This window comes from Rhinoraja longicauda, chromosome 22 (genome assembly GCF_053455715.1).
Source record: "Rhinoraja longicauda isolate Sanriku21f chromosome 22, sRhiLon1.1, whole genome shotgun sequence".
In the NCBI taxonomy this organism is placed as follows: Eukaryota; Metazoa; Chordata; class Chondrichthyes; order Rajiformes; family Arhynchobatidae; genus Rhinoraja; species Rhinoraja longicauda.
Window position 1 is genome coordinate 21319593 of NC_135974.1, and position 14373 is coordinate 21333965.

General features: G+C 38.7%; 1 protein-coding gene across 3 annotated transcripts in view; it reads right to left on the reverse strand.

Annotated features, from left to right (window-relative positions):
- LOC144604485 (bactericidal permeability-increasing protein-like) overlaps positions 1-11177 on the reverse strand; it is a 34134-nt gene extending 22957 nt beyond the window's left edge. The window contains exons 1-5 of one of the 3 annotated variants that reach the window (XM_078418958.1): positions 10857-11177; positions 10158-10307; positions 7959-8064; positions 3555-3683; positions 22-174 (exon numbers count right to left, since the gene is read on the reverse strand). In XM_078418958.1, coding sequence (XP_078275084.1) covers positions 22-174; positions 3555-3683; positions 7959-8064; positions 10158-10269 — 500 coding nt within the window. In that variant the 5' untranslated portion in view covers positions 10270-10307; positions 10857-11177. The remainder of the gene's footprint in view (positions 1-21; positions 175-3554; positions 3684-7958; positions 8065-10157; positions 10308-10856) is intronic. The other 2 variants (XM_078418959.1, XM_078418957.1) reach the window with 2 other exon arrangements.
- Positions 11178-14373: the final 3196 nt, after the last annotated feature.

Here is a 14373-nt window from a genome sequence, read left to right on the forward strand (position 1 = left end):
CTTACTGCATAATGAACATACCTGCCCCCTCCATGCATTTGGAGGTCAAGATCACCTAACGTTGCACCACAGTCATTGTAAGTTATCATCGGTCTAGAACTGTCCAGTGACACACCAACCATAAATGTGGCTGAAAGATCATTAATATTCAGATCAAAGGTTCCTCCATCGTGTCTAAAGATTTAAAGCAATACACATTAAATTAATTATTGGTACAACTTCCAAGTTAAGCTGAAATTAGTGCAATATACTCTTCCAAACATCAACTGTGCCCATTATGAAGAACCTTTGAATACGTTTGCACAGTTTTCTTCATACTAAAATATTTACCAAATGTGTTCCTCTCCTGAACTCTCATCTTTCTTGTACCATTAGTCCCTACATACATATGCATCAGCGGTTTATGATAACAGCTACAAAACATAATAATCAACAGCCAAGCCAAGTTCCTTTTGTAAATTAATCCCAGGGTTTGCACTGCACTGCAAAACATTAGTAGCTGTATTCTGAAACAGATAGAAGGCAGTGAAATAGAATAGAAAACAAAGTTTGTCAAGCAATCAAACATAGATGGTTTACCAATGTCACATAACTAATTAGATTTGTCAATGCATAATAAACTCAGAACAGAAATGAGATTAGCAGATAAAATAGCCACAATAATTAAAGTGATTTTATGAGCATTTGTTTTAATGCAACTATATATGTTTGTGTACATTGCTCTAAATCAATAATGTAAATCTCATTGATAATAACTCAGTTGAGTACCAAATCTAGCTTTACTTCCATACTTGATTAAAAAGTAAAGACTCTTACAGAAGTTTGGAACTAGATTATATCGGCTCTTAGATGACCAAGTATATGCTGTCACATTAGTTCAATCACCCTTGATTGTAAATAAAAAAGAAAGGAGTCACAAGGCCACGTTTTGTAGAAGCAGGCCAATTAATGAGGTGTAATGTTAGTTAGAATTGCTTGTGCATAGTTTGATTTTGCCCATAATGTTGATGGAAATGTAATTATGTGGTGGCATGGCAAGGGAGGCAGCTCATCCAGGATCTTGGTAATATGAACAAAGGCAAATACATTTATAGAAGTGAGACTTGTAAAAGTGAGCATTGTAAGAAGTGGAAGAGGAGCACAAAGAAGACAGGGAACCTTATTCAACTTAGACTTCACCTATCTAATACAATGTTCTCACGATAATTTGCAGGTTATAGTTTAGCAGTTCCATTGTTTTAGGTTTTGACTTTATTTCGACAATCAGATGATTATTTCAGACTGTTGTCTATCATTCTTTATATTATTGTTCCATAAAATCATGGAATCATACAGCATGCAATCAGACTATTCATCAACGCAGACCAGTGAGTACCCTTGTGTACTAACCCCATTGCCCAACACATGGTCTATAGCCCTCTATGCCAATGAGATTCAGATGTTCATGTAGACAATTATTAAATGCTGTCAACAATCCAGGTTCCACCAATCTCTCAGACAGTATATTGCAAGCGCTTACCACTCTTTAGGTGAAGAAGATCTCCCTCATATCAGTTATAGATTTCAATTTATGTATTCTTTAGATTTAGAGATACAGGTCCAACTTCTGGTCCAACTTTCTTGAGATTATTTGTAACATTTAATGCACACCGTCTTTCATCCTCGTTGCTTACCCCAAGTCTTAAATTTCACCCATCTGCTTATGTAATTCAGTCCCTTGATACCAAGAATCAGTCTTATTAATGTTTTTTTGCACCCTTGTTAAATCTAGTGTCTCTATTGTGCATGATTTGCACGAGTCTAATATATGGGGATGTAAGGAAGGCGAGAACAAGAATAGTTGTATTCATCTTATGCTTTGTGTAAGATTTTTAAAAAAAGAACTGGTGGTCTAATTGTTACATTGTTTGCAAATTTATTGGTTTTACCAAATCTCATAGCAAAATTAGTGTGAATGCGCTAAGGTGACAGCTGAACTATTCTGTCCTACTGGGTATTTGAGAGCAAACACCTGGAGTATTGCACAGTTTAGGTCCCCTTAACCAAGGGTGTAGGAGCATTGAAGGCTAACCAATAGAGATCCAGGCTAATGCCTGGGATCAAAGGGTGGCCCTGTCTGGAGAGACTAGAGTTTGTGCAGGTATTCTTCAGAGTTTAAAAGAATGATGGGTGATCTTATTGAAGCATACAAGACTGTAATGAAGTTTGACAGAGAGCTTCACTTGTGGGAGAATATCAAAATAAGTGAAAGATATTGAATGGATACAGGTCTTTCAGCCCACTGGGTCCACACCAATAATCGATCACTCATTCACCATAGTTTGACGATATTCCACTTCTGCACTCACTGCTGGGAGCTTTTTACAGAGGCTAATTAACCTATAAACTTGCATGTCTTTGTGATGCGGGAGGAAGCCCACGAGGCCGCATGGAAAACGTGCAAACTCCACACAGACAGCACCCAAGGTTAGAATCAACCCAGGTCTTTGGTGTTGTGAGGCAGCAGCTCTATCAGCTGCACCACTGTGTGACACCCTAAATGGACACAACTGTAAAATAAGGGGCTGGTTATTTAAAACCTAGGTACATAAAAATGGTTAAAAATAATTTCACTCAAATTTCAATTAGAATCTAATTGCACAGAGAGTGACAATGCTTTAAAAAATCAACAGGTCAACAAATCAACAAAAAAATGCAAAAGTCTTATTCTTTTTATAATAACAGAAATAAGAACAATTGTTGTAATGGATCTGAATAATTTTAAAGATTTTGAATCTTGTTTTCACCAGTGAACTACTGTGGATCTATATATACAGTAGTCCTAATGAAAGAAAGAAACTGCATGGACTTATATCACACCTACCATGACCTCAACATGCAGTTATATGCCTCCAAAGGTTTTACAGTTATCAGGTACCATTTGGCACTGTAGACACCATGCAATGTTGGAAATGCAGCAGCAGGTTTGGACACATCAAGGTCTAACAAGTAAATACTATTGGCTTATCTATCGTGGAGAGATACATATTGGCTGGGACACCAGGAAATACCTTCATTTTCCTCTTCAAAATATTTATGTTTGTCGACTCAGAAGGTAGTCGGGACCTTAGTGTAAAATGCAACCACTCCGATAGTTTGGCAGTCTCGCAGTGGTCAGCCTCAGATTGATAGCTTTCCACTGCCTGACTTGACTCCAAAAATACTATGACAGAGCTGCCGATTACATACAATAATTATGTTTGGAGACGATCATTAACTTTGGGTCAACCATGTTCATAAAAAGAGTGATATGACCGTGTGTTCTGCATTAGTTTTAAGACATCTTGAAATATAATAGTTGCAAATATAATAAAAAATAAATACGATAAAATGAGTGCGTTGAAGTAAATATAGTCTTAGTCTCGGACTGTGGTAGAAAGCAAAGATTTGTTAACTAAAGAATATTTTGTATTTTGATTGGACGTATTGTATACAGTACTGTATTGTATATGAATCTACTCTTTATGCACAACCTTGTTCAAAGACTGGTTATAAGGTCATGAACAAAAACATACATCAGTCCAAATATCACATGCCAGTTTCCACTAATGCCAATGTAGGCTTTTTCCACTGAAGACTTGAAACCAGTGTTAGGGATCAATCCGACATCAGAGACAGGCAAGCCAAAATTTCTAACCTTCATTCTGTGAATAGAAACAAACATTAGTTTTGTATATTCATTATAAAGAGTGAAGGCATTAATTGAAAAATTAAACATTGTAATATGTTTGTATTAAATATTGTAAGAATATCTTCATAATCGCTCCATAGAATGCTTGCATTTTATATGGCCAGTCCAATTTCCATCCCATTGATGTCAGCAGGACATTCAATAGGGCCAAGTCCACTATCGCTGACAGTATGGCAGTATGGCAGTATGTTTCTCTTATATAGAACAGAGAACAGTACAGCACAGGGCCTTTGGCCTACAATGTCTGTGCTGGACATATTGACAAGTTAACACGCTATTTCTGCACGTGTTCCATATCCTTCCATTCCCTGCACATCTATGTGCATATCTAAATGCCTCTTGAATGCATCAATCATATCTGCTTCCACCATCACCTCCGGCAGCACATTCCAGGCACCCACCACCCTCTGTAAATTTAAAAAAAACACACAGGCCACAAGTCTCCTTTAAACTTTTCCCCTTCTGACCCAAAGCTATGCTGTCTTTTCTTTGACATTTCCACCTTGGAAGAAAGGTTCTGAATGTCTAACCTATCCATGGGTCTCATAATATTATATTGTTATATCAGGTCATTAATCAACCTCCAATGTTCCAGAGAAAATAATCAAGTTTGTCCAACCACTCTTGAAGGTCATACCCTCTAATCCATACAGCTCTTCAAAGACTTCACATCCTACCTTTAATTGAGCAGCCAGAACTGCAAATACTCCAAATGCAGCCAAATCAACATTTTATAAAGCGGCAATAGGACTTCCTAAATGGCCTGTCCCACTTAGGCAATTTTTTAGGCGACTGGCGGCAACTATCAAAGTCGTAGCAGATCGGCAAATTTTTTTTTTACCTGACGACAATGACCACGACATTGCTGAGTCAGGTCGAGATTACACCATCTTTGGAAACATCGCGAAATTCCCACGCTGTCAATGCTTCTCCGGCGTCCTAATTGTCGCTGAAATCACTGACAAGTCGGTAAGTACTTGAAAGTTTTGAAATATAACATCTTGCCCGGGTTACTTGAAAACCAAGCTTCACGGTAACATGGCATAAACTGGATTGACTTCCAGTTTACAAATAGCAGTATTAAGAAATTTAATTTGAAAAGTGGTTAAATGGATTTTTGTGAAAAGTGTGTGGCCATTCTTTGAAAATGTACGGGAGATGCATATCTGGTTTCTGGGTTGCATATCTGGGTTGGGAGCCTACTTTAAATGTAATCACTGATGGCCATAAACATCGCGAAAATTCCCACACTTACATGACCATCAAACTGTTGCCTCCAATCTACCTGTCAAATGTCCTGACGGTAAATAAATTGGTTAAACACAAGTATTTTATGGTATCTTCAAATGACTTTACTTAATTTAATATTACGTGCTTCTAAATGCATCTAAGACAACCTAGCCAACCTGGGGACAGCATGCGACAGCGCCCGCAATAAGCAACGATACCTGGCGACAAGCCAGCTGTCGCCGAGAAATTTCACTCCGGTTGATTTCTCAGCGATGCGCTGAGATCCACTACGATTCTTTAAAGACTCCTCACGATCATGCCCGCCACACCCCGGCGAATTGTCGGCAACAGCCTAGTCGCCGGCAGTCACCTTAAAATCGCCTGTGGGACAGGCCCTTAACTCTTATACCCCATGCCTTGACTGATGAAGAGAGCATACATAAAATACACCATCTTTACCACTCTATCTACCTGTGTTGCTACTTTCAGGGAGCTATGGGCATGGGCTGCAAGATCCCTCTGGACATCAATGTTGTTTAGGACCTTGACACTTTCCCTTTACATTTGACTCCATTCCCTTCCCAAATGTTTTCACTTGGTGTTGGAGTGTGGGTCGTGCCCAAAATGCTATGACCACAATGGAAAGAGGAAGAGTAGAAGGAGAAAGTGAACTGGCAATACTGCTTTTTATAGGCTAGTTCTTGAAACTGTAGCGACCTTGTATTTGTGAAAGCTAAACACATCAAATAATATCACTGAAAAACAGATTACATGTATTTGAGTGGATGTCTGGGAGGTATCAACAACATCTCAGGCCGAGACCCTTATGAAACAAAGTAAATCCTATGTTCTGTGTAAGAACGAAATGCAGATGCAGGTTTAAACTGAACATAGACACAAAAAGCTGGGGTAACTCAATGGGACAGGCAGCATCTCAGGAGTGAAGGAATGGGCGACATTTCGGGTCAAGATCCTTCTTCAGAACAAATCCCATGCTCTGCACTGAACAAAATCACTGCATGTAAAGTAGTTATTGAAGCGTACACAAGGTGGCAGTGTGGAACATCAGTTCGATCACAATCTGCTTAGGCAGTCTGTTGGCATTGACTATACTTGTTTCACTCTGTTTTTTTGGGTTCTGTGGCTAGTTGATGAAGCCAATGTTGGAAATGCAGACTTTTCTACAGATACGGTTGAAGGTGCCTGGCAGCATGAGTAGGTGGGTAGTTTTTGAAGTGGTGCGCTTATTTTGTTGCTGACCCAAGGTACTGTGAGCTTGTGATGCCTCCAGATTCTGAATTCTATCCTGAATGCTGGCTTTCCATTTTGATTGCTCTTGGACCAGAAAAACGTTGGAGTCTGTGTAGATTTTGCATTATTCAAGGAAGAGTTTTGAATACGACCTTGAATCCTTTCCTCCATTAATGTCTTCCCAAGACAGAATAGACTGGCAGTTTTGGAAATTTGGTATTGGGTATGCCAATAACGTGCCCTGCCCAAAGTAGATGACAGTGTGTAAATGACAGTATGTAGCCAGGACCTCAATAATGGGGATGTTGATGTATGAATGGATATTGATTTGGGTTTGCTATTCCACCAACAAATTTGCAGACTTTCAGGGAGATGGTGTTGGTTGGACCAGTCTAGTATAAGGCCATGACCACTGTAGATGGTCTGTGCCTCAAAAACATGTAGACCAGCAGGGTCCTGCTGTCAGCTAGACCTTGTATTTTGTGCTAGGTCTGAGGTCTCTATCTTCAAATACCATTTTCCTCATTGATTAAAAGCTGTCCCATTGCATTGAAGGCGGTGGTGAATTTCATAATTTATATTGGCCTTTGCTGAGATGTGGAACGTGTTCCACATATTCCAGGGTTTTGCCATGAACCTTTATTATTGAAGGACAGTTTGGTGAAGTGCATGCAGGTTAGTTGAGGTAATTTGCCTACTGGAGTTTGAGGGCAAGGCCCTGTTCTCACAGATGCTTCAATGATTGAGAAAATGTTGGGGCAACAATGCAGCTTTGATAACCATCATCACTGTAATTGGCTATGTTGTAGACCCATTGAGTAAAATCACAGTTTGAATAAAAGTTACGTTGACCTGAATGTGTGGACAGCCAAATTTTAGAGAGGTGTTCAACTCCTGATTGATGGAAACAAGGGTTGCAAGGTTAACGTTGGGTATACAAAGTGGCTGGTGCTGCTTCCTGATTTTTCTTGGAGTTTTTTTTTTCTTGTTAATTGTCATATTAACTGTGTCTCTTGAAGCATGGGATCCATTGACGTTTCCAGTGATTACTTTCCCTGTATAGACAGACAGCAGATAAGCCCATCCATAGTTACCGCAGTCAGACTTGTCTGCTTTTCTGAAAATGATCGAAATAACAGCATTTTTAAGGTCTACTGGTATATTCTCCTCTTCACAGATTTGGATGATGAAATTGCACGTTGGCAACTGAACATCCCCAATCTCCTTATTTGACACTCTTTGTTTTCTTTCATCTTTGTTACTTATTCCATCCATCTGTTATATTCACCTATCACTTGCTATGTTATGCCCTGCTTCTGTCTCTCTTTCCAGATTTCTTACCCTTCTGCTCTGCTCAGGGAACAACATTCTATTGAAGATGCTGTTAACAACAGGAAAACAAAGTAAAAAAAATCAAAAATGAAAAAAAGAAAAAAAGAATTACACAGTAAAAACAACTTTCAAGTCTAGTGTAAAACCCTATCAGTACAATGATCATGACAGGTTGAAAATAGATATAGCATGAAACTGATATTCAATATTTTATGTGAATAGTTGCTTCCCGATAATTTTTTGGTACCTCCCAATTCATGGTTTGCATGGAACTGTAGAAATAAATGAAAATCAGTCAGTATTGCATAATTTCCTCCAGTCTAGCCATTTGTGATCTTAAAATGGAGTTCAATAAGCTGCAAAACAACAAGAGCAATAAACATGATAACAATGTATTCACTGTTGCCACACATACCCAGAGATGTGGTATTTTAAGCCAAACATGGATACTGTCCCACTTATTTCTGGCAAGGGCAACTCCTGAATCTTCTGCTCAGCAACCGTGATGGCAACTTGTTTGCCTAAACCATATCAACAGCGAAACACAAGACAAAGCATTAAACGCATGTAACAAAACAAATCAAGTTAAACTTATTTTCTGATGGCAGTGGATGAAAATTAAATTCATGAACATCAAAAGGCTGCCTGATAAATTGTGAATGAGAATAATAAAAACTGTAAGTCATATGGCCAATTGGAAGGCAGCATTGCTGGTGAGCAAACATTCAATAGTGGTTACAAAACTACATATAATGTTAAAAATAGCAAATCTTTCAGAGGCTTCCACTACAAGTGGAGTAGCTTGGGCCACCGGGTGGGAGGTGGCAGGAGCAGGGTCAGATGACTGGCATTGCAGCCCAATATTGCGTATGACGCGACACCGATTGTGGAGGAGGACACATCAGGAGTGTTCATTACAGTGACCTCCATAATGTTTGGGACAAAGACCCATCATTTATTTATTTCCCTCTGCACTCCACAATTTGAGATTTGTAATAGAAAAAAATCACATGTGGTTAAAGTGCACATTGTCAGATTTTATTAAAGGCCATTTTTATACATTTTGGTTTCACCATGTAGAAATTACAGCTGCGTTTATACATAGTCCCCTCATTTCAGGGCACCATAATGTTTGGGACATGTGGCTTCACAGGGGTTTGTAATTATTCATGTGTGTTTAATTGCCTCCTTAATGCAGGTATAAGAGAGCTCTCGGCACCTGTTCTTTCCTCCAGTCTTTCCATCACCTTTGGAAACTTTTATTGCTGTTTATAAACATGAGGACCAAAGTTGTGCTAATGAAAGTCAAAGAAGCCATTATGAGTCTGAGAAACAAGAATACAACTGTAAAGACATCAGACAAACCTTAGGCTTACCAAAATCAACTGTTTGGAACATCATTAAGAAGAAAGAGAGCACTGGTGAGCTTACTAAGTGCAAAGGGACTGGCAGGCCAAGGAAGACCTCCACAGCTGATGACAGAAGAATCCTCTCTATAATAAAGAAAAATCCCCAAACATCTGTCCGACAGATCAGAAACACTCTTCAGGAGTGGATTTGTCATTGACCACTGTCTGCGGAAACATCATGAACAGAAATACAGAGGCTACACTGGCCTGGCAGAACATCACCAGGGAAGACACCCAGCAACCGGTGATGTTCATGAATCACAGACTTCAAGCAATCATTGCATGCAAAGGATATGCCACAAAATAGTAAACATGACTAATTTCATTTACATGACATTGCTGTGTCCCAAACATTATGGGGGGGGGGGGGGGGGGGGGGGGGCTATGTATGAATACTGCTGTAATTTCTACATGGTGAAATCAATATGTATAAAAAGGGCCTTTATTAAAATCTGATAATGTGCACTTTAAATTGTGGAGTACAGAGCCAAATAAATAAATGATGGGTCCCAAACATTTTGGAGGGCACTGTAAGTGCTTGGAGAGGATGATCTGAGGATCAGGATTGTAAAATGGTAAATTTTTAACCAGACCAGCACTGAAGGATTATCACTATGTTCACTATGGATTGAGCAGCAGTAGACTCTCCTAGTACAATGTTATCCAATTCTCCTGGTGTCTGAAGAATTACCTCAACATTGGCATCCCTGGTGCTTAAATTGCATTTTGATCACAATTGCCCAAAGAACATTAGCATCCAAATAGCAACACAAACTTTGGAACTACCACTATTAAATGTTAGCATCCCTTTAACTCATCATTCCTTTATGTAAAATTACGGATCTGTTTTTCTGAACTAATACTTAAAATGTAAAAATCTACAACCTCAATGCTAAAAATAGACCACCTTATCTACAGAATGATGCCATGGATTGAGCTCGGGTTCCATCTTACACTTTCGGGTTACTTTTCTATGACTATTGGTGACACTTTTTTTGTCTCCATTTAACATGGCCATTATATTACATTTATTTAAATATAGATTTTTAACAGTGTCAGATGGTCATAATCTCTTATAATGCAGAAATCGCACACAGTTAAGTTCTCAAAATTCAAATATAAGCAATGACAAATTCTATGGTAACTCAAAGTGAAAGACACCAGGAAACTGGAACTTTTAATAAATATATTCATAACATACTTACCATATTCTAAACCTTTCTGTGTGATTTTGGTTTGTATCCCTGGATTGAGGTCATTCTTCTTTCCGAGTGTAGTTCCAATCAGAATAAACGCAACACAGACGGACAGATACATTTTTCTTGTGTTAAGTTTGGATCAGCGCAACAAAGTTGCTTTGTATTAAAGAAAAAAATTAATTCTTATAGCACTAATTCCTTAACATTTTCACAGATCATATATATCAGTAATGTTTAAAAGTGATCATGATTTAATTGTGAACATCATAAAATGTCAAGACGTTATGGTTCCTTCGTTATTACCAAGTGCTTTAAAAAAAAAATATTGGAAAATCAAATCAGAGTCAATCATATTTTAAAACTTTTATACTACATAACATACCCTTTGATAAATTACACTTAATTAGATCTATATATAGTGCAATATCAGTCATAACTATATCTACTTTAATAAAACATTTAAAATAAATGTGTGGGAAGGAACTGCAGATACTGTAGACACAAAATGCTGGAGTAACTCAGCGGGACAGGCGGCATCTCTGGATAAAAGGCATGGGTGACGTTTCGGGTCGAGACCCTTCTTCAGACCATGTCCCGCTGAGTTACTCTGGCATTTTGTGTCTAAAATAAAATTTTGTGTTTAAAATAAACATCAGAGATATGTAAATATGGACTGCAAGAACTTTTTAACGATGATCATCTTACCTTCTCTAAAGGCACAGTATCACTTGATTCAATTATAGTCGGTTGGTTTTGAAAGCAAAAAAATACTTCTTCAAAGTATTTTTAATTCATTTCAACAGAAACAGGAAGTAATGTCAAATGAACCTTAGAGCAGATACCACTCGATGACCACATTGCTTTTAACCTCATCATCTCTGAAGGGAAAGATTTAAGCGGCTTCCAAATAATCAAATCAATTATTTTTTAATAATTAATCTTAATCCAAACAGGTAACCATTAAATGCCGGTTATATATAAGAACACAGTTGTTAATCTTGCATGTAGTGTGAACTTAATGTGAACTTAATGCTCCACCTGAAATGATTTTGAGAATGTAAATGCACCAGCGTGCAAGCAATTCCTTCATTTTTCAAATTCAACAAATGACAAACATAATGATTAACTGCAGGTAAGCACTGTTATCAATACATCAGTTTTAACCTTGAAAATCTTGCCAATGAGCTTTGTAGGAACATTATCAAACAAAATTCAATACTGGGTCAGAAAGACATATTGGGACTGATTACTGGTATTAGTTTATTATTATCACATACGAAAATATAGTAAAAACGTTGATTTATTAAACCTTCCTACATAGCAATTGCATACTGCCCACCAGAGTATTGGTTCCCTTCAAGTGCAGTATAATGCTGGTTTGCCTATTAGGTTGTATCCACTACTCTCTGCAATTTGGCAGCACGGTAGCGCAACAGTAGAGTTGCTGCTTTACAGCGAATGCAGCGCCGGAGACTCAGGTTCGATCCTGACTAGGGGTGCTGCACTGTAAGGAGTTTGTACGTTCTCCCCGTGACCTGCGTGGGTTTTCTCCGAGATCTTCGGTTTCCTCCCACACTCCAAAGACGTACAGGTATGTAGGTTAATTGGCTGGGTAAATGTAAAAATTGTCCCTAGTGGGTGTAGGATAGTGTTAATGTACGGGGATCGCTGGGCGGCACGGACTTGGAGGGCCGAAAAGGCCTGTTTCCGGCTGTATATATATGATATGATATATGATATGATAATTTCTTGCAGTCTTGGACAGAACAGTTGCCATAACAAGCTGCCATGCATCTGAATGGTATGCTTTTAATGGTGCATTTCAATCCTTTCTTGCTTTAATTGACAGGCTTTCATGAAACAGATCTAACCAATTGTGGACGATCAGCCATGATCACAATGAATGGCCTCCTCCTGCACCTATTTTCTATCTATCTATCTAGCACTGAACAGCAGAGTCTGAAGAAGGGTCTCGACCCAAAATATCAACTATCCATTCTACCCACAGATGCTGTCCGACCCGCGGAATTACTCCAACACTTTATGTTAAGCATGATTTACTAAAAAAAAAGTCTCACATAATAATACAACCTTCACTTTTATATACAAAGTACCTTGTGCATCTGAATATTCCCACTGATTTACGAGAAGTTGCCATTGACTACTATTCATCCATACCATTTTTTAAAATAGTTTAAACAGTTAAAGCTTTGGCAATATGATCTGGCGTACTCAGATTTTAACAAGTTTACTTTATGGGTGTACACATAAAATAGAGATTATTCCATTCAGACGGCTTTATAGTTGTGTACACTTCTGACGCAAGTACATTCTGCGACACAATTTTTAAGGTGTCACCGTACTATACTGTGCGATGCACCATTATTCCTATTACATTATACTGTGCACAGTGAAACTTCTGTTGTAATATACAGTATGACTTTGTTTTGATTAGCATGGGTAGATTGCCATTCAAGATTGAATTACCAACATAGGGCTACCATTACTGTAGGATAAATTAGTGAAAATTTCTCAATTAGAAATTGTCTCATGAACTGAAGGAGAACTACAAAACAAAACGGAAGCAGTGAAGCCAACTAAAATTAAAAATATTCCATAATTTCATTTCTTTTATTGCAGTGTGTTTAATCACTCCACCAACCTAATTTCTTCAAATTTATGTTTCTTTACACAACATTAAACTTAAAATGTTGCACAACCTTAAATAGCACTTGCTTATATTTTCATTACTGTTAAATCTTAATATTTAACATAGAAAATAGAGCAGCACAGCACACGAACCGGCCCTTTGGCCAACAAAGTCTCAGCAGAACATGATAACAACACCTCCTCCCTCGACTCTGTCCAGGGACCCTGACAGTCCTTTCAGGTTAGGCAGAGATTCACTTGCAACTCCTTCAACCTCATCAACTATATCCGTTGTTCAAGATGTGGACTTTTATACATCGGCGACTAAACGCAAACTGGGGCGATCGTTTCGAGGAACACCTTTTCTCAGCCCGCCTGAACCAACCTGATCTCCCGGTTGCTGGACATTTTAATTCTCCTTCCCATTCCTACACAGATCTTTCTGTCCTAGGTCTCTTCTATTGTCAGAGTGAGGCTAAACACAAATTGGAGGAACAGCATCCCATATTTCGCTTGGGCAACTAGCAGCCGTGGTATATTGATTTCTCTCACCCCCGATAGCCCCGGCATTCCCTCTCATTCTATCCCTCCCCCACCCAAGTCGAAATAGCTTCTCATTTTCACCCTACAGCTTACAATGGGCTGTTTCCTTTGTTATCGTTACTTTTTTGCACATCTTTCATTCATTGTTCTTTATCTCTCCACATCACCGTCAAAATCTCTCGTTTCCCTTATCCCTAACCAGTCTGAAGGGTCTCGACCCAAAAAGGAAAGATTGAAAAGACTGGGTTTGTATTCACTGGAGTTTAGAAAGACGAGAGGGGATCTAATAGAGACGTATAAAATTATAAAAGGACTGGACAAGCTAGATGCAGGAAAAATGTTCCAAATGTTGGGGCAGTCCAGAACCAATGACCACAGTCCAAGAATAAAGGGAGGCCAATAAACTGAGGTGAGAATAAACCTTTTCACCCAGAGAGTTGTGAATTTATGGAATTCTCTGCCACAGAAGGCAGTGGAGGCCAATTCACTAGATGAATTTAAAAGAGAGTTAGATAGAGCTCTCGGGCCTAGCGGAATCAAGGGATATGGGGAGAAGGCAGGCACAGATTACTGATTGTGGATGATCAGCCACGATCACAATGAATGGTGGTGCTGGCTTGATGGGCCAAATGGCCTCCTCCTGCACCTATTTTCTATGTCACCCATTCCTTCTCTCCAGAGATACTGCCTGTCCCGCTGAGTTACTCCAGCTTTTTGTGTCTATCTTCATGATGACAAGACCAATCTTTGTCAGCCTGCACATAATCAATTTCCCTCCATTCCCTGCACACCCATGCCCCTATCCAGAAGTCTCTTAAATGCCATTATTGTATTTGCCTACACCACCACACCTAGCAGCGTATTTTCTATTTTCATCCCGGGAAAAGGGTTCGGACTGTACTTTAGTTCTTATTTTCAGATTTTAAATTGGTACTTGACATTGCTCTCACCTGTCATCCCCTTTCCAATTTTTATGCTCCAAATTGATTTTATTTTTTACCTTACCACATATCCTCTGCTCTTATTAACT